This window comes from Schistocerca serialis, chromosome 7, assembly GCF_023864345.2.
Source record: "Schistocerca serialis cubense isolate TAMUIC-IGC-003099 chromosome 7, iqSchSeri2.2, whole genome shotgun sequence".
Taxonomy (NCBI): Eukaryota; Metazoa; Arthropoda; class Insecta; order Orthoptera; family Acrididae; genus Schistocerca; species Schistocerca serialis.
This window is the reverse complement of record NC_064644.1, coordinates 182543403-182565878: the sequence shown is the minus strand read 5'-3', so window position 1 is coordinate 182565878 and position 22476 is coordinate 182543403. Positions and strand designations below refer to the sequence as shown.

The 22476-nt window shown below is 39.1% G+C and overlaps 1 protein-coding gene across 1 annotated transcript in view; it reads left to right on the top strand.

Moving 5' to 3' along the window:
* Positions 1 to 22476, top strand: part of LOC126412208 (sterol regulatory element-binding protein 1) — a 96654-nt gene that overhangs the window by 15617 nt on the left and 58561 nt on the right. Inside the window, exons 7-8 of the mRNA XM_050081691.1 lie at positions 526 to 721; positions 8526 to 8710. Coding sequence (XP_049937648.1) covers positions 526 to 721; positions 8526 to 8710 — 381 coding nt within the window. The remainder of the gene's footprint in view (positions 1 to 525; positions 722 to 8525; positions 8711 to 22476) is intronic.

Below are 22476 nucleotides of genomic sequence, written 5' to 3'. Positions count from 1 at the left end.
TTTCAATCAGTGTATGTGAATTTCAGGAGCTCATTGCAGCTGTATATATGTATGTTACATATAAATAGAAATGCAGTTCAAATTCTTGACTCAGTATCCTCAAAACTAAGAATTTAATAGGATTGAGAAGGAACCCAAGCAAATAGAATAATTATTTGTTGTCATAAACTTTAAAGCTTAAATATCTGCCCTTTATTATCTTGTATGTCGTTGTGTGTGTCCTTTTCTCATTGAGTCTATAAGCTGTCACTGATTTTATAAATTTTTTTCATTACTTAGCTAGTGGTTGCAATACACACTTCCTGCTTAAGTTTCTGCTGCTGCTGCTGCTGCTGCTGCTACTACTACTACTACTACTACTACTACTACTACAGTTGTTATATTTTTAACTGGAATTTGAGTAGCCATTTCATCAGTAGAGAGTTGCAGTGAGGTCTCCAACCAGATTTCATAAACATGATGCACTTTTATCCTTGTTTACTTTTCTTGAATTCAGCAATTATCATAGTTGTTCTTTCCTCACAGATGAAGAAAGAAGATAGTGACTGTATGCACAGGGTCAGCAGTGGAATGCTTGACCACTCCAGAATGACACTTTGCATGTTCATGTTTGTTGTTATGGCATTTAACCCATTTGGTATAGTTCTCAACAAATACATGAACACAGATACTGATTATCTCCAACCAAGTACAGTAGGAAGAACAATTCTAAGTGATGAAGGTAAATATTTTGTTCTCACTGTATAAAATTTGTTTTAATTTATGTGTTTCAGTTCGCAAAATAATGTGTGTAAAGTGGTGCTTTCACAGCAGATACTGGTTTTGTCAGCTTATGTATTCTGAATATAACTCAGAATGTTGTTAACTACCTGTAGATTTTGCATCTAAATTCACTGTTGTTGTCTAGCCTGAATAAAGACTCTAGAAATAAATTTCATGGATTTGCAAACATTGCCAAATGTGACTATTTTAGTGATTAAAAAGCTGCTGTGGAAGTAAAAGCTCATTAGAAATTGCATTGTAGAGTGTCTACAGCTGTAGAAGTATGAGTGTCTACATTATACAATTATTTACAAGGCAACTATATGGCAATCAGATTTTGTAACCTTTTATATTTGTGCAAATACCTATCCCACTAAGCAGTTAGACACAACTCTCAAAATTTCTTGAGAAAATAGACTTTGAGGATTTCCAAGCTTCTTTAATGCCCTGAAGTAAGGTAGATTTTTCAACAGGCAACACAAGTCTATGGTAGATTTTTCAACAGGCAACACAAGTCTATGGTAGAGTGTTCAGCTGACTTGTAGTTTAGTTCCTTCAATGCAAATTGACCTCATGTCTGGTATCGGATGGATCGCTAATTTGAGTCTTGCTTTAGTCATTTTTTTCTTTTTTCCATTCTGTTTGAAAACCTATGTCATTTAAATAATTAAGCAAATATATCTCAACTAGCAATTACGAAAAATGCACATCTTGTTATTTCTAATTGCGTATCACAAACAAAAATTCAGGTTTCATCGCAAATTACCAATCTTTTATAAAAGATGTTGTGGACCAGGGGCTCCACATTGATGAAAATTTTACTTGTCTCTAAGAAAGGCTGATACGGGTGTCCGCAGCTCGTGGTTGCGGAGTGGCGTTCTCGCTTCTCACGCCCGGGTTTGATTCCCGGCGGGGTCAGGGATTTTCTCTGCCTCGTGATGACTGGATGTTGTGTGATGTCCTTAGGTTAGTTAGGTTTAAGTAGTTCTAAGTTCTAGGGGACTGATGACCGTAGATGTTAAGTCCAATAGTGCTCAGAGCCATTTGAACCATTTGAACTGATACGGGTGTCCTGGTAGGATGGATGCGTGGTTCCTAGGGCAGCACACCTATACTGACCCCCCCCCCCCCCCCAACCCAAACACACACACACACACACACACACACACACACACATACACACACACACACAGAATTAAAGTAACACAGAATGGTGAATAGTAAAGTATATTACTCAACTTTGGTAATGCAAGTTTAGCCTATCTGTCCCATGTTGACTACAGTTCCATGAACATAAGCTAAATAATGTGCTCAGAACTAATCTTCTGTCTTGATGTATTGTCTGAGGAACTCTTCTAAACTAACAGTACTCAGTTAAATCTCTAGGCAGACAATCTCTGTCCATACATGATAATTCTATTCGCTGTTCCGTTAACACTGAAGACTGACTACTGTCTGTCTTTTGGCCACTGTTTCTATCGACGACTTGAAGACATGATAAACGTTCTGCAGGAATTAGCTAGCAAGACTCAGACTGACTTTCAATTTGCAGCTCTAAACTTCTGCTCTTGCACAGTTACTTAAGCATGTGTCTCTCTTCCTGGTGCTGCTGCCACTCTAGGAGGCATGATTCTCACAGGCAGCCTGATTGGTTTGTGTGCAGCGATGTTTCTGTTGCGGATGGACGTCCTCAGTGCTTCTGGTACCGGCTGTCACAACCACTTCTTGTGTGGCCTCTCATTCATCTCTAAATATTTTGTCTTCAAAAAGCTCATAAAATGTGCTCCTTTGTTTAAAAACTTATTGTGGCTTAGAATTGTATGCAGGCCACCCATATGACAGGCGAACATTCTACAACAGAGCTATGCAGTTTGCTGAATATATGACCGTGCTTTAAGGTACTAAAAATGCTTTGAAAGCTTCTAAATCAAATTTCTCAGAATTTTTTAAGAGTTAAGTCTAACTACTTTAGGTACATATAAAACAATACAAAAATCAGATTGTCATGTGATCCTCTTGTAAGTGTCAAATAGTGATAGTAAATAGGAGTTGAAAATTGCTTTACCTATATTGCAGTAAAAAAAAAAAAAAAAATCCTTATTCTTGGGTAGTAAACACAACATATAAACTAATCTAAGTCTGTGCTGTAGAAGTGACCATATAACGTATAAGAAACATCATCTTCCATCGAAAATACTTAAAAGATAGACTCCCCACTGCACCCCCCCCCCTCTATATGCTCTCCCCCCCCCCCCCACCCCACCCCCACCCCAACTCAGATTTAGTGTTAAGAGGGCCCAGTGGACAGCCCATCAAAAATTGAACACAGATAAAGCATGAAAGCAGGAAGAAGGTGTACTAAACTGTGAAAAAGTAGGCAAATTAGGAACAGTGAATGGTCCTAGAAAAAGATGTTGCTCGTGCAATTAATGGTTTTTTCTTTTCTACTTTTTCTTTTTTTCCATTCTTTTCTTTTGCTGTAGTCAAATTTGTGTCTGTTTCGTGGTGTAACTACGATGTATAAGATAGGGACCTATAATGAGAGCTGATTCTGTACAACTACTCTGTTAGCAGCCGAAAGGAAGTGGCTTTCGAACGGGAACCGCAAACATTTGACGACAAGGCGATAAGTCAACTGAATCTTCCACCGGAAAACATACCTGGTGTGTCATATACGGCATTAGTGACAGTACATGTGTCATATGATAGGTATATATTATCGATGCTCCTAATTTTCTATGTCTAGTGACTGAGTGAGATATGTCTCCTTGCATGATTTAGGTGTTCGTATGAATTTGAATGTGATCACTCCCAAGGAAATGATGAAAACATAATAGTTTGTCACATAAGCTACAACAAATAAACGCAACAGTTTCACAATCACATAGTTTGCTTGTGCTCCATCAAAACATATGTTTTTTATTTGTTTTGGAGTTACATTCCATTCTGGAAGTTTTGGCTCTTAATTCCTTTGTTGTAACATAGTTCATGCCCTTTTATTTTATTTATTGTTTTCATTTCTATGGGATTTCTATGTGGTATCTCGCATGCTCGCACTATTTATCACATTAACTTGCAACGCTAATGTAATCTTACCCCATGACTCTGCTTCTATAACCACTGTATAGTATGACAACTGCTAAGACCACAGAAAAAGCACAAACATTTTAATGACCGGACTTACAGTTCATAATGTTGTGGGGGGAAAAAAAGGCAAAAGGCATGAGGCAGTTTTGAACTTTGCCAGCACTTTAACCACTTACCCATGATGTTGCAGCTCTTTCACTGGCGTCTGTGTTGCACGTGTTAAGCCTGGACTGCCCACTGTGTGTGTGTGGTTTTTTCCCCAACTACAGTTCAGTAACCCTTCTTCCTGTTTTCATTCTTGATCTGAGTTCAGTTTTTGAAGGGCTGTTTGTGTCATCTTACCACTAAGTCTGAGGGGATGCGATGAGGAGTTTCCCTTGTTAGTAATTTAACGTTTAGCAAGCTCAATAATATTCATATTCAACACAGGTATTTCTTGCATTCAGAAGTATTATTATTGTGCAAAACATTAAAAAGTCTTGTAATTGCATTTTTTGTTGAGTGGCTATTTATAAATTGTATAAATTAAAGTAAAATACAATGCATGTCCAGAAAATAAGTGTATTGTGACCATAACAGGCTGTTGATTTTTTGAGGATGGTACAAGGGATCCTGTGACCAGAACGAGCGTCACAGGCACGTGGGGGAATGTAAAATCACTTTGATGTGTCCAGTAGGGTGAGAGATGTCGTTAAGAAATCCTGCCAAGTGGGAGTGAAACTGTGAACCGCTTTCTATTTGTGGAAGGAGTAACACCTTCTGAAATTTTTTCACGAATGGAAACAATTTATGGCGATGTTATTATGAACAGAACAAGTGTGTTAAAGTGGTTTAGGGAGTTTAGTGGGGGCAGAACAAATGTTCATGATGAACAGAGGAGTGGAAGACCTTCTATTTTGACTGATGAGTTGGTGCAAAAGTTGGAAACTGTTCATGGAGGCTGCCATTTGACAGTGGATGAAATTTCAGCGATGTTTTCAGAACTCTCTTATAAGAGATAATCACTGAAATGCTGGGACACTAAAAACTGCACACAAGATGGGTCCCAAAATATCTGACAGAGCAGCACAAGAAAAATCAGGTGAATAGTGCTCGCAAGTTTCTTGAGTGACTTGAATTAGAAGGTGAGCTTTTTCTGAGTTCTGTTGCGACTGAAAATGAAGTGTGTGAAAGACAGTTGTGACAGTAGTATCATACCAATTCCCCATCTGCTAAAATATTTAAAACCACAATTTTGGGGGAAAAGCCATGGCCTCGGTGTTTGGTAAGTAAAAAGGCAGCATTTTGGTTGAATTTCTCTCTCAGGATGAGACCTTCAATACACAATAATATTGTGAGACCCTAGAGAAACTCAAAAGGAGCATGCAAAACAAAAGCAGGGGAATGTTAAGACAGGAGTGTGCTTGTTGAATGCCAACACCCATCCTCACACAGCCTTAGCCACCGAGGTGCTCCCCGGCTCAGATGTTTTGAACCTGTCCTCCTATGCCCCTGACTTGACACCTTCAGACTATCATTTTTTCACCTCCCTGAAGACACCCATGAGTGGAATTAAATTTTCAGCCAATAAACAGGTGGAGAAAGAGGTTCTGAAGTGGGAGAAGGAGCTGGTGGGATAGTTCTTCGAGGAGGTCATAAAGAAGCTTGTGCTATTGCTCACCACATACTTTGAACAGGATGGTTATTATCTGAAAAAAATAGTCAACAGGAGTTTCAACTATATTCTTTTTTTTCCAAATATGCTTTTTCTAAATAAGTATAAAAGCCCAGTACACTTACTTTCTGAAGATGCATGGTATCATCATAATGGAAATGTGTGAAAACAGCCACAGCATTATGAGAAATGGTCAGGGGTGTCTACACTTTTTTCACCTTGGATGCAGTGATGCATCTAGCCTGGCTGGAAATTATAACTAGCCCTTGGTGTAATAGTTGTGAATATCGCTACATGATAATGTAGAAGGAACATTTGCTCTTGAAACCTCAAACAGATCAGACAGTGGTAACATGTGCAGAATTAAAGCATTTTAGAGATTGTGTTGGTGACAGTAATGTTAATAATAGGACTATCTACTGGACTGTGGTCAAACATGCCAAATCAGGCAAATGTTGGAAGTCTAGTTGGTTTAGTATAGGCATCTCCTAGAACTTCACTGCTCTGGAGACTGTCCAAAAGAGTGCATTACTATCCAGAGAATGTGGGAAGAAACTGAAGAGAGCGGAAAAAATTACATCTTAAAGATAGTTGTGCAGTCCTCTCCCCCTTTTGAATTAATGTCATAATCACTCGTGAGTCAACTGACTGAATCGTGAGGTAGTAAACTCCATCTATGAATGTGGAGACTCATCTCCCTACTGTCCATATTCTCAAATGTCTGGTGCTTGGCCCACTCTTTTTTTTTTTTTTTTTTTTTTTTTTTTTTTTTTTTTTTTTTTTTTTTTTTTTACATTCATGATTTACCCAGGACATTGGAGTTCTCTTCAAAAACTGTGATGTTTGCTGATCACACAAGTTTACTGATAAAGGCACAAACACACCCCTACTATACACATCGAGGAGGATAATGGGATGGACTCACAACTGATTCACAACAATGGCTTAATCTTACTAAGACTCGTATTACACAATACCAAACAAATCAAAATGGCTTGTAGTTACCAGAAGTACAGATCAGTGAACATGGACAGGGCTAGACTCCATTTTCTGAGGTAATAATATCTCTTTGTGTGACATGAGTGTGAAACGTATTATTAAAAAAAAATCGTCTGGATGATTGGGCGTACTGCCTTAGGAGAGTAGTCCAATCTGTGGAAATTTCCATTAAATATGCATCTCTATCTAGCTTTCAGAATGGAGCTATTTATTCCAATATGAATGTGTAATAGTTTTCTAGTTGTCATTGAAAAAGAAATTGTAAATCCACAGATAATAAAAACAGATTAAAAGTGAATCTTATTAGGCCACCCTATCTATAATTTATCAAGATATTTAGGCTCCAGGATGTGAATTCCAGTTAAAACTAATGTTCATATTAAACAGATTCTGAGTTTGTCAGTATATGAACAGCTGATTGTGGTTTATGATGTTACAAAAATGTTTTGTTTCAAAGTATTATGGAAAACAGCAACTGCATTGTTGAAGATGGAAAGTTACCAAAAGTAGAAATCAGTTACCAAAAGTAGTAATCAGTGAGCATGCACTACTTTTTCAAAGCAGCTGTTTTTCTCCTGTAATACACTTTCTTACACAGGATGTAACCAAAATCTGTGGCCAATCTATGAGGAAAAATTTGTAAATGTAGAGGAAGAAATATGTTACACAGACATGGATCCAGAAATATTTTATTTTCAAGTTGGATCTCAGTTTCTCCTACTCTTCAACACATTAATCATGGAAAACACAGTATGAAACACATTCCTAAATGAAATAATCAAAATGCCCTCCATTATCAAGGATACGTGCATCAACCTGTCATTGCATTGACTCCCTGGTGTGCTGATGTGTCTCTGGAGAATTGTGTTTTGTTTCTCAACCTTCCTCAACACAGTCACAAAGTCTCTGTACATCTTGTGCTGGGGTTCTGTACATGAAAGCTTTCAAACGCCTCCACAATTAAAATGCTGGTGGATTTAAATCAAGAGAATATAGAGGCCAAGGAATTGGGAGGATGACTGTTCAAGTACCTATCCAGTCATCTAGATTTACGTTTTCTGTGATTTCCCTAAATCACTCCAGGTTAATGCCATGGCTGATTTCATTCTCCATCCTTATGTAATCCAATCTTGTGCTCCACCTCCAGTGACCACAGTATCAGAGGACCTTAAAACTACTAAAATCATCCTGCGTTCATTTCTCTGGGTGTTGGCTGTTGACTGCAGAACATTTCATGTAAGAAAACATTTCATGTATTGCTTTTACGTTCTGTTTCTGTGCATTTCCCGTGATAAATGTTGTTACGAAGAAAAGGAGAAAATTAGTTCTAACATGAAAGTCAAGTGTTTCCAGACGCATGTTCTTATAACACATTTCCTCTTTGTGCAAGGAAGGTTAGCTGGAAGTTTGGCCATATCTTTTTATTACACCTGGTATAAAGTAATGTAGAATAAATCCCCATATTTATCAATGTGACTCGCTCAACACTGTGTATTATTTGTTATTAGTGTACGTTACAGGAATGATCTACAGTACAGTTTGATGTGTTTCACATCCTAGTTAGCTCTCTTTCATGATGCAGTTTACAGAACATATGTGAATGAATGACTAACAACATTTATGGTGCATCTGAAAAGTCTTTGTAAACCACCATAACAGGAACAGTTTGACTAGTGCTAAAGCTAATCAATGTTAAAATACCATTGAATTTCTGGCAAAAGTTCCTGTGCTGTAAAAGAGAAATATAATAGAGATAACAAAGAATACAGATTCCTAAAGGAGAGGAAACTCAGTATAAATCATCACACAAAACACACACAATCTGTAGGAAATGAGAGGCTATATTACTGCCATTTTGATACTTTGTGTATCTTTCTGTTAATAGAGATTTTAAAGATGAAATAACAACTTAATATTGTTTTAACTGAGTGAGAATGACTACTTGCGCTTAAGTGTAAAACATAAACTTTAATTCTCTCTGAAAAACTAATTTGTTGTGCATCCACCTTTTCTTTTCCTGTAGGTTCTGATGGAGGCATATGGAGTTTGACAAGCACATCACTGTTTTTGTGGTTTTTCAATTTTATAATTTTGGTTGGCTGTCTCATTAAAATATTTGTATATGGCGATCCAGTAATGCCTTCAAAATCAGCTGCATCAACTGTATTCTGGAGACACCGAAAGCAAGCAGACTTTGACATAACAAAGGTAAAGCAGACTTGAAATCTTGAGACCTTAACGGTCTTTCCCTTCATGGTTATACACTGAAGAGCCAAAGAAACTGGTACACCTGCCTAATATTGTGCAAGGCCCCTGTGAGCATGCAGGAGTGCCGCAACACAACGTGGCATGGACTCGACTGTTGTCTGAAGAAGTGCTAGAGGCAATTGACACCATGAATCCTGTGTCGCATTGTCCTGCTCGAATTGCCCAAATGTGTTGGAATGCACGATGGATATGAATGGGTGCAGATTATCAGACAGGATGCTTATGTAAATATCAGTACATGTCAGACTCATATCTAGACATATCAGGGGTCCCATATCACTCCAACTGCTCTCACCTCACAACATCACAGAGCCTCCACCAGCTTGAACTGTCCCCTGCTGACATGCAGAGCCCATGGATTCATGAGGTTGTCTCCATACCCGTACACGTCCAGCCATTCAATACAGAGACTCATCCGACCAGGCAACATGTTTCCAGTCATCAACAGTCCAATGTCAGTGTTGGCAGGCCCAGACGAGGCGTAAAGCTTTGTGTCATGTTAGTTATCAAGGGTACATGAGTGGGCCTTCAGCTCCGAAAGCCCATGTCAATGATGTTTTGTTGAATGGTTCACATGCTGGCACTTGTTGATGGTCCAGCTTGGAAATCTGCAGCAATTTGCGGAAGGGTTCCCCGTCTGTCATGTTGAACGATTCTCTTCAGTGTTTGTTGGCCCTGTTCTTGCTGTATCTTTTTCTGGCTGCAGCGATGTGGGAGATTTGATGTTTTACTGGATTCTTGATATTCATGATACACTCGTGAAATGGTCATACTGGAAAATCCTCACTTCATTGCTACCTGGGAGATGCTGTGTCCCATTGCTCATGCACCAACTATAACATAATGTTCAAACTCACTTAAATCTTGATAACCAGCAATTGTAGCAGCAATAACTGATCTGACCATTGTGTCATACGCTTTTTGTCTTATATAGGCGTTGCCGACCACAGCACCGTATTCTGCCTGTTTACATATATCTGTATTTGAATATGCATGCCTGTGCCAGTTTCTTTGGCGCTTCAGTGAAATTACCTGAGTACGACTTTGAAAGGTTTGTTCATAGATAAGTGTGGTGTGAACCACCACTTTTTTTTTTTTTACATTAAAATCATCTTAAGCTGTTAAGCAAATTTAAACAGTGGAAACTCTAGGTTGATATGTCAACAATATTGGGAGAAGGAGGTATTGCTGATCACTGTAAAGATGAACAACAAAAAGACATAAACATAGCTTTCGGCCAAAGTGTGCGCGCGCGTGCAACCCCCTCCCCCCCCCCCCCCCCCCCCCCCCCGCCCCCCCCTCCCGACACACACACAAGCAGGCAAACACAAACACACCTCACCTCACATACACATGACCACTACCACTGGGAGCTCCGACTGGAATGCAACTGTCACGTGAATAGCAATCTGGAATGGGGCAGGGGAAGGGTATGGGGAGAGAAGAGCACTGTCTGAATGCTCCACCAGGCAGCACTCTTCTCTCCCCTCCCCCTTCTCCCCCCACCTGTATGTTGCAGCCCCGCCCTCGTCCCCCGCCCCGTTCCAGGTTACTATTCATGTGAAAGTCGCATTGTGGTTGGAGCTGCTGTTGGTGGCAGTCGTGTGTGTGAGAGATGCTTGCTTTTGTGAATGTGTGTGTATTTTCTTTGCTGAAGAAGGCTTTGGCTAAAAGCTTTTTGTTGTGCCTGTCCACAGCTCAGTTGATCATCGTTATGGTGAGTAGCATTCTGTCCTCCTCCTCATATTGCAGTTATCTTAGGTTGTATAACATCATCATTTTGTGACTGAGCCTGTCACGTTGTGGTTATGCTTTATTTCATGTACTTATTTTATTTCAGTTATGGACTTTGCAGGATCCCCCCATGGTACTATATCTCAATAAAAGTCTCTCAATCTAGCCATGAGCTCACAGAAAGTGATGTAGGTGACTTACTGTACAAATGGCCTTTTTTTTCCTATTTGAGAATGCAAAAGTTAAGTTAACACCTTGTTGGATCAATGTTGAGAGCTCCTCCCTGCATGTTCTGTGCTATTCCCATGATGACGTGGTCTCTTGTAGCAGTTCTTACATTGCTGTTGGATTCATTCAGACATGCAGACTGACTACCTATGTGGCTATAAGTGGAGATGTGGTAGCTAATCTACTTTAAATAATTTCTGGGATGTAATTACTGCGTATTTATTGACAAAGATTATGAAAAAGTTAAGTTACACTATTAGACACAAATAATTTCAAAATTACCAAAAACTTTGAACATGACATGCAGAGATATCAGATTTGAGTCGCAGTATTAACTGAAGAGATAGGCTCGCAACAGTAATCTTTAGTACTCTTCATATAACCTCGGAGTTATTCATGTGTTGTCGGCAGGTTAATTTTCACACGTTTCGTGAAGTTAATAGTCTGCTGCACAGTAGCACTGTAGCAAGTTTTAATAACACTCGGGCTCCCCCAAACACCTAATTGTCCATCTAAGAGGAACATCACAATGTCTTCTGTTTTTAAATTTCAGTGTGAGTAGGTGCCATATACTGGAATGTTGTGCAAGGTAGAGACAGGTGCATCATGCATTCTGTTGAGAGGGAAGTGGAGGATACTTTCCATTGGTGTCATTGTGCTCTTTGTCTTTATCTCACACCACACACTGCAGTTGTTGCCACGTCTGGCACTGACAATAATGCGTTACATGACGTAATGAAATTTTCTGTCTGATGCTGTCTGAAAAAATTTATATGATTGGAAAAAAATCACTGTTACACCTTAATAATTGTGTTTGTTTTATGTTAGCAATAATCAAAGCTACAACCACTAAATACAGATGGTGTACAGAAACACCAAAAACACAACATATTACCATTATTAATAGGGTGTAGGAAAACTGTAGGCATTCAGAATCACTTCCAGTCATCTCAGAATGAATAAATACAGGTCCTGTATAGTTTTTAAGGGAATCGTATGCCATTCTTCCTACACAATTTTGGCAAGTTCAGGCAATGATGATGGAGGTCGATCGCAATTGTACACCATTCTCTAAAAGATCACCAAAGCTAAATAATATTGAGATCTCATGACTGTGGTGGCCAGGGCAGATGTGACAATTCCTTCTCGTACTCAAAACCAGTCCTGGATTATCTGAGCTTTGTGAAAAGTGTCCCTGTTGCCTTAAAACACAGTATTATTATTCGGGAACAAACATTGTACCATGGGATGAAACTGGTCAGCAAAAATGGTCATATAGTCCTTGGCAGTAATGCGATGTTGCAGAATAACCAAGGGGCCCCATGGATACTGTGCTATGGCTGCCCGACTCATCATTGAATCCACACCATGCTTCACTATTGGTAGATAAACCCAGCCAAAAGTTGGAAATCATGTGAAACAAGACTCATCCAACCGAGTGACAGTCTTCCATTGCCCCATAGTCCAAGCTTTATGGCTTCAACACCTGAGTTTCCTTTTATAGACACTTCCACCAGTGAAGAGTGGTTTTGGAATTCCAGCGATTCCCTTGTTAAGGAGCTCCTTTCGTGTTGTTCTGGTGTTGATAGGGTTTGTGAGTGCAACATTTGGTTCTGCAGCAACTTCTGCAGCCGCTGTTGTCTTATTTTTCATCACAATCCTCTTCAGTGACCATCTGCCACAATCACTCAATACACACTTTCATTTGCATTGTGAGTTAGCAGATTTGTTTTTCCGCTTTCCTTGTATGCAGTAATATCTTCAACACGGGGTATCTTGAACACCAAACACTTTGGGCATGTTTGAATTCACTTAGCTCCGATACAGGGAATTTACAGCTGCAGAACACTGTTCGACCATGTCTCACACTTGCAAGATGCTGAGGACATTGCATAGATGCCATTGGTGGTCATATATAACAGTGCATTATGCAGGATTGGCAAGCATGTATTTATTGAGGTATTTCGATATTTTCGTCCAACTCCCGTAGCCTCACCATACCTGGAACAAGAGGAAAATCAATGATAAATGCTCTTCACTCACCACAAATTGCAAATTACAGACAAGGGCAGTTAATTGTATCAAAAGAAAATTGAGTTTCCCTTCGTCTTTATCTACCCTTATCCTTACTACAGGTGGATGCCCTTCATTCTGGGGTCTGGTGACCTGTCTTTCCTTTTTCTGTCATTGCCAAGAAACTAACAAGGAAAAAAATCACTTTTATATGTGACTATTTCCAGTACTACACATTTCACATCCTGAAGATAAGTACTGGCCAGCAGGTCTGTCTTTTATATCACATTATGGACAGATGACACTGTTGGTTTTTGTGTCACATAGTGTACTACCTTTTCCTACTCTGCAATGCCCTACTGCGTGCCTTCTTATATATACATAATTCTGGTGCCAGAAAATTATTTTTTATTTTATTTTTTTGTAATTTTACACCTGCTACATCAAGTGACGTGGTTGCAGTGTGCACATAGCCCTTTCAGACCCCCACCCAAACTTGAAATAAAAATTTTGAAATAAATGCATTTTTGTAACTAAAAAAAAATACAGAATCATGGACCAATTTCTTAGAAAATTTTATTTTTTAATTTTGATACAAATTTTAAACTCACACGATTGTGTGGGTCGGGATTATCTTACATATTTATGTCATTTCTTGCAGTGATATTCACGAAAGCAATTATTGTCTTTTGACAAACACAAATAAATATTACACCTCAGACATCTGGTTCTCGTCCTCTTCTTGCAATTTTTTTGCCTGCAGCAACGAGCTGAAGGCAAATCATCAACAGTTGGCCAGTGATGATGTCCGTCTAGCCGCTTCTCATCACATGGTGTGTTTGCTGATTTGTACATTTTATTTGGTGGCTCTTCATTGGATTCACATTCATGTTCCTGTCCTGAAGAAGAAGAAATTAGCGCTTTCCCAATCACTTGTCGAAATCCAAAAGATCTAAAATGCTTTTCTTTTGTACTTTATTGGCTTCGCATTCAACTTTGTATTGTAACCAGGAATTGACGCAAGCCAAATCAAGTAAATGAATCAAAACTTTAAAGTCCATTTTTTTGTCTTCAAGAAAGTCCTGTAGGTCTCCATCATTTGATCGCAGAGGTCCACTCCTCCCATACACAGGTTGTACTTCACCACGACTGCAGGACATGGCACTAAGATGTACTTCTTTTCTGATTTACTCCACCTCTCAACATTGCTTACAGGTTCACATCCTGTACAAGTTGAGGCAAGGGTCACAGCTTTTGAATCTTTCCACTGGACAATGACTATTTTATCATTGTCCCTGCAGAATTCTTCCATATCTCCTCTCTCCAGTCTTTTTTCTTCTGTCAGCTGAACTGGTTTCACTCTGTTTTTCATTATGGTTCCTGTTCCTTCCAGCCTTAGGTCAAGTAACTATTGCAATAATGGCAAAGCTGTAAAATATCTGTCAAAATATAGTCTTGCACCTTGAGGTAATGTTTGAGCAAGGCGAAGTATTACAGATGGCCCAAGACCAAGGCCAACATCTGGCAGAGGAGTTGATTTACCTTAATAAAATTCAAAATCAAGTACTAAACCTTTCGTTGTTGCCAAAACAAAGTTTTTAATTCCCAAAGGGCGCGGTTTGTTTGGAACATACTGAGACAATGTGCAGCGTCCAGTAAATGGTACCATTTGCTCATCAATGGAATAATCATTTTCAGAGGGGCGTGGAAGTCTCAAACAAGCACTGAATACAACATTAATTGCAGGTTGTACTTTCCACAATCTATTAGTTTCTGATTCACGTGGAATGTTGTTAGTGTCCACAACATGCAGTGCTGTTCTGAGAGTGAAGAACCTGTCTCTAGGCATACAATCTGCAATAGTTGGCATACGCAATGACTTCTGCCAGTACATACGTGTACGAGGATATCTAATGCATCCCACAAGTACATGCATGCCATACAGCTTTTTTATGTCTTGAGGATTTGTATGAAGCAACTTCCCTTTCTTCGAAAAGTAGTAACTGTTAGTGCAGTCAGATGCTAACTGAAAAAAATCTTCTGGGTAGTACTCGCTGAAATAGCTCATTGGAGTTTTAATTTCCTGTCCTACCTCACTCTCTGAGTGCGCAAAAATTTTGTAGATGAATTGTCTTTTTCTCCAAGTGGACAAACGACGATGTGTTTCCACTGTTTTTTTTAGAATTCTTTCTACTGTGTTGACTGGGAAAATTGTCCTGAACTTCTGGAGCAACTGGTAGTATTGTTGCAGAAGCATTGTTACAATTTTCCTCCTCCTCAGAAGATTCAGAGCTTTCTCCAAGTCTAGGTTTGATTGTTGGAAGAGTCCAAGTTGTATCTAACAATTCGTCATCACTACTGAAGACTTCCACTTCAGAGTCATCTAATATGGCTAGAATTTCCTCGTCAGTAAGCCCTAAAACGAAACAAATAAACAAACTGTGAAAATAATGCGTAAATACGATAGTAAAATGACTTATCTATTCCGTAATGTGTTCCGAATCGTAACCACAAACATCGACCGAAAATGACCATATGCCGGTAAAATAGTCCCAACACGCAAAATTGTGCGTGTGGATGTTACAGTCATTGTCACTATGAAAGTATTCAAATAATTGTGGCGGACATATTTTTATTTACTTCTGTACACCTTTCGGAATCTCAAACACATTTTTCCAAATGTCAAAATGCAATAAATAAAGCACAATAAACATTTACCTCGGCAGACATGCTTCCGACCCGCCATCTTGAAAACTACCAAAGATTAAGACACAATATCTCGCATCTGTAACGAGATATCGATATAAATTGAGTTGTATACGAAACAGCGATTCCTGCACAGTCGCGTGACTTGGGACTCAACTGCATACCGGAATAATATGATGCTGCAGCGCAAATAAACCGCACCCCCACAATTGTGCGTATCGGGTCTGAAAGTGATAGTACTCACCTAATTGAATGAAAATGAGATCAGTCAGTATCCATGTGCCGCAAATGCGTATTGTGTCCTCAGTCGAATCATTTTTTCAAGAAAGTTTCATAGTTTCATTCATGATCAAATAACTACCTAAATGATGTGATTACTTTAAAAACAAATACACCACAGAAAGTTCATCAAACTTACCGAAAGTTATCCAATGCTCTCCAAAGTCAGCAAGCAGTGATGTTGCCAGGCAGGGTTTGTGAAGTCAGTGAAATTTAAAGGGTGGGAATGAAACATCACTGTTAAAAACGTTATATTAATTCGTCCAGTAAAGGAGTGGCATAAATGTTTAATTCATTTTCTTTTCTTTAACTGCATCACAAACTGAACCCTAATCCTGTTGAAGGTATGAGTAGGTAGGTTATTATTTTACATTGCTTAAGGATGTTTCACAATGCAGTATGGCAACATGGGTAGCATCTCACACTGAGGTCACTGCTCATGTCTTCACATTTTTGCTGCAATGTTGCAACAGTAATTTTAACACAAGTCATAGTGTCATGGACAATTCATAACAGCCTTCTGAAATTTTTTTTGTGGGACTGAAGCTCCTTTCTGCTTAACTTCATACGTTTATAGTCCGTATGACAAATAATCGTTATTGACAATTCATGTGGCTTTGTTGCATAATGTGACATCAATGGTCACAACAACTCATATTTGCTAGTGGCAAAACAGAAAAGCGGCAATATTCTGGCCATAGTTGTATGTATAAATATATTTACAGTTATTAATTTTACTATAAAATTCCAAAAATTGCAAAGAATTGTTCAGTAATTAGTATGCCTTAAATGTTATTTGTTGTACTTCACAATAGCAATACAAACTATTTTTGCAGTATTGTAAAACATTTGTGGTTTATTTTAATGGTTAATTATTTTCATTACTAAATTTTTCTACAAGAAGCAACAGGTTAATATTATTATTGTTGTTGTGATCCTCAGTCGGAAGTATGGTTTAATGCAGCTCTCTTCACTACTATATCCTCTGCAGGAATATTCACGTCTGCATAACTTCTACAACTTGCATCCATTTGTACCCATATAGAGTCACATTTTTGTGCCCATACAAAATTTTTACCTCCTAGTCTTCTTCTTCAACACTCTTCTAACGTTCCCTGTCTTTGAAGCGGTCTTTCGTCTTCCACGACGGTCGACCCTGTCACCCCTGCGTAATTGATGGGGACGGCCGTTACCCTAGGAGGTGGTGCCGTTTCACCTAATGGGATTTGTGAAACGTGATGTTGAATACACACCAAGCGTACATGACCCTCATGGCTGCAACCAGAACAAGTACGAGGCTGTCCATCGTACATTACAATTGCTCGACATCCACGTATGATTCAGTAGGATGGCACGTGTTTCTTTAATTCAGTTTTGACTTGTCGGACACCGCTGAGGACCGGGTAAGTTTCAAAGGTGTTCCATTTTTCAGCCACGTGGTTAATTACCGTCCCATACAGTCGGAAAACTGCAGTAAATACATTTGGTGCCACTTCGAAAGGGAGTTCGAAGACTCTTAGTGTGCATAATCCTACTTGCCTGCATGGTCAACAGTAACTGCCCTGACGTGACCATCGGAGTGTTTGAACTTGAGAGTGTTTGCACAACTGCTCACCTCACAACAGCGTGACATAACTTGTCATTGACCATCTTGACGTAGACAATGCTACTTGTGATGGATAGTAGGATACCGATGATGTGCTGTGGTGGTATTTGAACTTTGTCAAGATTTCAAATGCGCGTGGTCGGGCTGGAAGCTGATCTTGATGGTAGCTTTTCTGTAGGAATGAACCTTAACGACTCAGTGTCAACGGACGCGAATAGTAGCTGCGGCAAGGAAGTAAACAAACTAAGCGCGCTCATGACTCTGCAGATGGGACGCAAACAAGATGTTTATGCCACTCATCTGCTGAAAGCATACTGCAATGGTTCATCTATTTGTGCTGTTCCATGGTGCACTGCATTCGCATAAGGTCTCTCTTGTAGGAGTAAGTGTATGCTCAGATGCTTTACATAACCTTTGTTGTGTGACGGCTTTAGTATTCGGTAATGCGAATGAAGCATTTCACATGCCTTCGGCGTGCCGCGATAAGTGTTTCGGCCTGATGAGTATAGTTGGAGGTATTGAGTAGTGTGTGCCTGCCCGGATAAAGCAGCTAGACGGTTCGGTTGAGTGCTGAAAGCTGCACATTTAACACCTTAGTTGCACGCTATGTAATTATTTGAATGAGTAGTGTTTGTGCGAGTGATACAGACAAGAGTCTGTAAGTAGAAAGTTTATTTTCATGTATGATTATGATTTATGTCATGTATTTTATGCTCAGGGACTGATATTGTTACGTATTTGTACTGTCTTATCTGTGACATTGTAAGTGCATCTTTATCATGTACTTTTTAGAAGTTGGTGGCTTTGTCTGCTATGTGATTCGTCAATAAGAAGCCGCTGCCATGCCTAATTGAAATTTGACTGTTTACTTCATAGCATACAAAGCTTTAACCCACTCACAGGAAGTTTCATACAACCTCAAATTAAGAATCACGCACCTACAACCAGACTATTGCTTCTGCACAGGGTGGTCAGAAACAGTCTGAAAAACTTGTAACGGTGTTGCATGGTAGGTTTTGCTGAGAAATAATTGTTAAGAAAAAAATTTGGTACATGGCGTAATTTCAGAGTTAGTTACCATTGAAGTCAGCCAACCGTATTGTTATGTGTGCAAATTTGAGCGGACCGCCAGAGACAGTGTTTGCTGGATGTGTTCTTCGTTTGGTTTCCTCCAAGCGAACAAGAGAGCAATACAAAAATTAGATGTGCGAGGATAGTAAGGATCGAACCTAAGCCATAGGCTCAGCAGTCGTGCGCTATCATCTACGCCATGAGATCAACTGGCACTGATTGTATTTGGCAGGCCACTTGAAAACTGTTTCTGACCACCCTGTAGAGAAGGAAAGAGATGGGCTCACAGATAGAATCAGTGTATTCTGACTTCATGTGGCAGAGGACAACCAGGTTCTCTTTATATGTTACGCAGCCATAGTAGAAATGTGGACGGGTGCATGCAATCTGTACTAATACAGAAGAGAGAATGCACGCAATTTATACTGGATATTCCGTACAGCTGCAAAAGTTAGTTCATTTTCAAGCTTTTTTTGCCGTTTCATGCCAATGTAACTTCCACATGTAAGACCATGTTTCAGGAAGTAATAGTAATATTTATTTAATTTTCTTTTATCTGTCGTATCCAGTGAGGATGTGAAGACACGTATTTAAGCATGAAGTAAGTTATGCTGTGCATGAACATTGTTAATTATATTTTATTTAATTACACTAGGGGTCTTACGAATTTATTGTCCTTCTCCTGGATCTTTTTTTTAAATGAATCTTTCCTCGTGTTCCATACCTGTACATGTGTCCACTGAAGAACTAATTTCTCAAAACTTACCCCATCCATTTTTAATTATATTTAAAGCTGGGATGAAGTAGCCTAACTTCAGCAGTGATCACAATTATATTATGTAACAATTTTAGCTATACATATCGGTGTGGAATTTAGATACATGTACTGGGGTTGACAGAGACATTTAAATAATTTCTGCTACCAAACAAGTTCACGGTTTTTCAAGTGTTGGGTAACGTAGGGCACAGAAGGTAAAAAATTTGCATGGCACAATTTGTAACTATAAGGTACAATTTATTTACATACACAGTCAGTAGATGTATGAGGTCTACAATGCGGATTCTAATTTCAGTTTTTTCTTGATTAACTTTGGTTAAACACACTTTTCCTTGTCTGTGCTTTGCAGAAGTTATTGTCAGTCTGAAACTTTAGTCATTACAGTCAGACAGCGTTTACTTACGTGTGGGTCACATTGTGTACAAAGGTGTAACATTTCAGGGCATAAAAACCAGAGTCAAAATGTCATACGGACTCCCAGTTAGTTAGACCCTTGGTGGGCCTTGGCCTCCTCAGTAAACTTCCTCCATATCCCTCTGTTCTCAGCTTTTTTGTTCCATCCACATATCCCCATTTTGGCAAGGTCAGCCAGCACATTGTCCATCCATCTAGATCTTAGTCTGCCCTTCCTTCTGGTGGAATACAATCTGGCATTCATTATTCGTTTGGGCATCCTGTCTTCCATCATCCTCTCTATATGTCCAAACCAACGTATTCTTCACTATATCGTTCCTTTGTAAAAGTTCTTGTATTTCATGGTTGTATCTCACTCTCCAACCTTCTGCCTCTCTCTCAGGCCTATAGATTTTTTTGTAAGATTTTCCTTTCAAATACCCTTAGGCTGTTACTGTCTGCTTCTGTCATTGTCCATGTTTCTGATCCATATGTGATGACAGTTTGCACAAGGGAATAGCATACTATCAGTTTAGTTGTACTTGTAATTAGAGAGTTTTTGAATATCTTTACCTCCTTGTGTTCACTCCATTATCACATTACCCAATTCCATGATGCCCCAGGATGTGTCGTGAGAACTTATCCCTTCCCTTAATCAAGTTATTCCATAAACTTATAATCTCTTCACTTCTATTCAGTAACTCTTCATTTGTTATGCAGTTTACCCATCTAACCTCTAGCATTCTTCTGTAGCACCTCATTTCAAAGGCTTGTATTGGCTTCTTGTCTGAATTATTTACATTTCAATTCCATACAAGGCTACGCTCTATACATACACCTTCAGAAGAATTCTTTACGCTTAAACAGAGTTCTATTTTTTAGAAACTCATTTCTTCATATTGCCAGTCTTCATTTTACATTGTTTCTACTTTGTCACATCTGTTGTCACTTCCCAAATAGCAAAACTGATATACTTCTTTTAGTGTTATATTTTCTAGTCTAATTCCTTCAGCATCACTTGATTTAATTTGACTACAATCCATAACCCTCCATTTACTTTTGTTGATTTTCATCTTGCAACCTCTTTTGTGGACACTATCCACTGATCAGCTGATCTTTCAAGTTCTTTGCCATCTGTGCCAGAATTGCAGTATCACTGGCAAACATCAAAGCTCAATTTCTTCACCCTGAACTTCAATTTCCTTTCAAATTTTCCCTTGTTTTCTTTGATGGTTACTCATTGTATGTATTAAAAACATTGAGAATAGACTGCAACCCTGTCTCACTCCCTTCAGTAAATAACTCGTGTCAATTTAAAAAAAAAACTGTAACCTGCTGTGATGCTGAGGGAATTAGATTAGGAAATGAGACACTTAAAGTAGTAAAGGAGTTTTGCTATTTGGGGAGCAAAATAATTGATGATGGTCGAAGTAGAGAGGATATAAAATGTAGACTGGCAATGGGAAGGAAAGCGTTTCTGAAGAAGAGAAATTTGTTAACAATGAGTATAGATTTGCGTGTCAGGAAGTCGTTTCTGAAAGTATTTGTGTGGAGTGTAGCCATGTATGGAAGTGAAACATGGACGATAAATAGCTTAGACAAGAAGAGAATAGAAGCTTTCGAAATGTGGTGCTACAGAAGAATGCTGAAGATTAGATGGGTCTGTCACGTAACTGATGAGGAGGTATTGAATAGAATTGGGGAGAAGAGGAGTTTGTGGCACAACTTGACAAGAAGAAGGGACCAGTTGGTAGGACATGTTCTGAGGCATCAAGGGATCACAAATTTGGCATTGGAGGGAAGCGTGGAGGGTAAAAATCGTAGAGGGAGACCAAGAGACGAATACACTAAGCAGATTCAAAAGGATGTAGGTTGCAGTAAGTACTGGGAGATGAAGAAGCTTGCACAGGATAGAGCAGCATGGAGAGCTGCATCAAATCAGTCTCAGGACTGAAGACAACAACAACCACCTATTAAACTGATGGTTCAGTAATATCCATTGCTGTCACCATCTGCCTTCTCTGGAAGTGTAATTATTACATTCTTCTTGAAGTCTGAGGATGTCAGCTATCTTGTGTACCTTGTGTACCAGATGGAATAACTTTGTCACCTAAAAATCTCAATAATTCTGAGTGAATGTAGTCTTCCTTCAGTGTAATGTCTTTCAGTGGTCTGTGATATTCCTCCTAGAGTATCTGTCTCTCTCTTGTCTTCCTTCCTTCCATAATATTATTCCAGAACAATCTTATCAGTACACTGACAGTTATAATGTGTTGTGATGATTGACTGATGGCTTGCTTTCCTCTTAAACTCCTGACTGTCAGCCAGTTATGGCACTAGTAATTTTGCTCACAGAATCTGATTCAGAATTATTTCCTTCCGCACTGCGTGAGCTGTTACTGCTCCCTCCAGTTGTATGTCTGCAATTTGTGGTCTAGTGATTAGTGTCACTGCCTCTAGATAGAAGGGAACCAGGTTTGATTCCCAGCTGGGTCGGAAATTTTCTTCGCTCAGGGACTGGGCGTGTGTGTTGTCCTCATTTCATCTCATCCTCATTGTTGTACAAGTCACCAAAGCCATGTAAAATAGAAAGATTTGTGCCCGATGGCCAAACAACCCCCAGATGAGCTCTCCCAGCCAATGATGCCATATGCTTAAGAACTGGAATAATTCGCATTTTGTGATAAATCCTAAGTAGATGTGAATTCTGCCTCAAAATGTGAAACCGCGAATCACTTAATAGTCTGTTTCACAGTGAATGGAATCCAGATAGCCATGTATCAGATATAGTTTGAAACAGCTTTATTTTCTGCATACACAATACTGAAAATGTAAGCATTTACTGGCATTGTACACCATTTGGCAAAGTCCAATTTGGAAAGATAATGTGCACAAGAA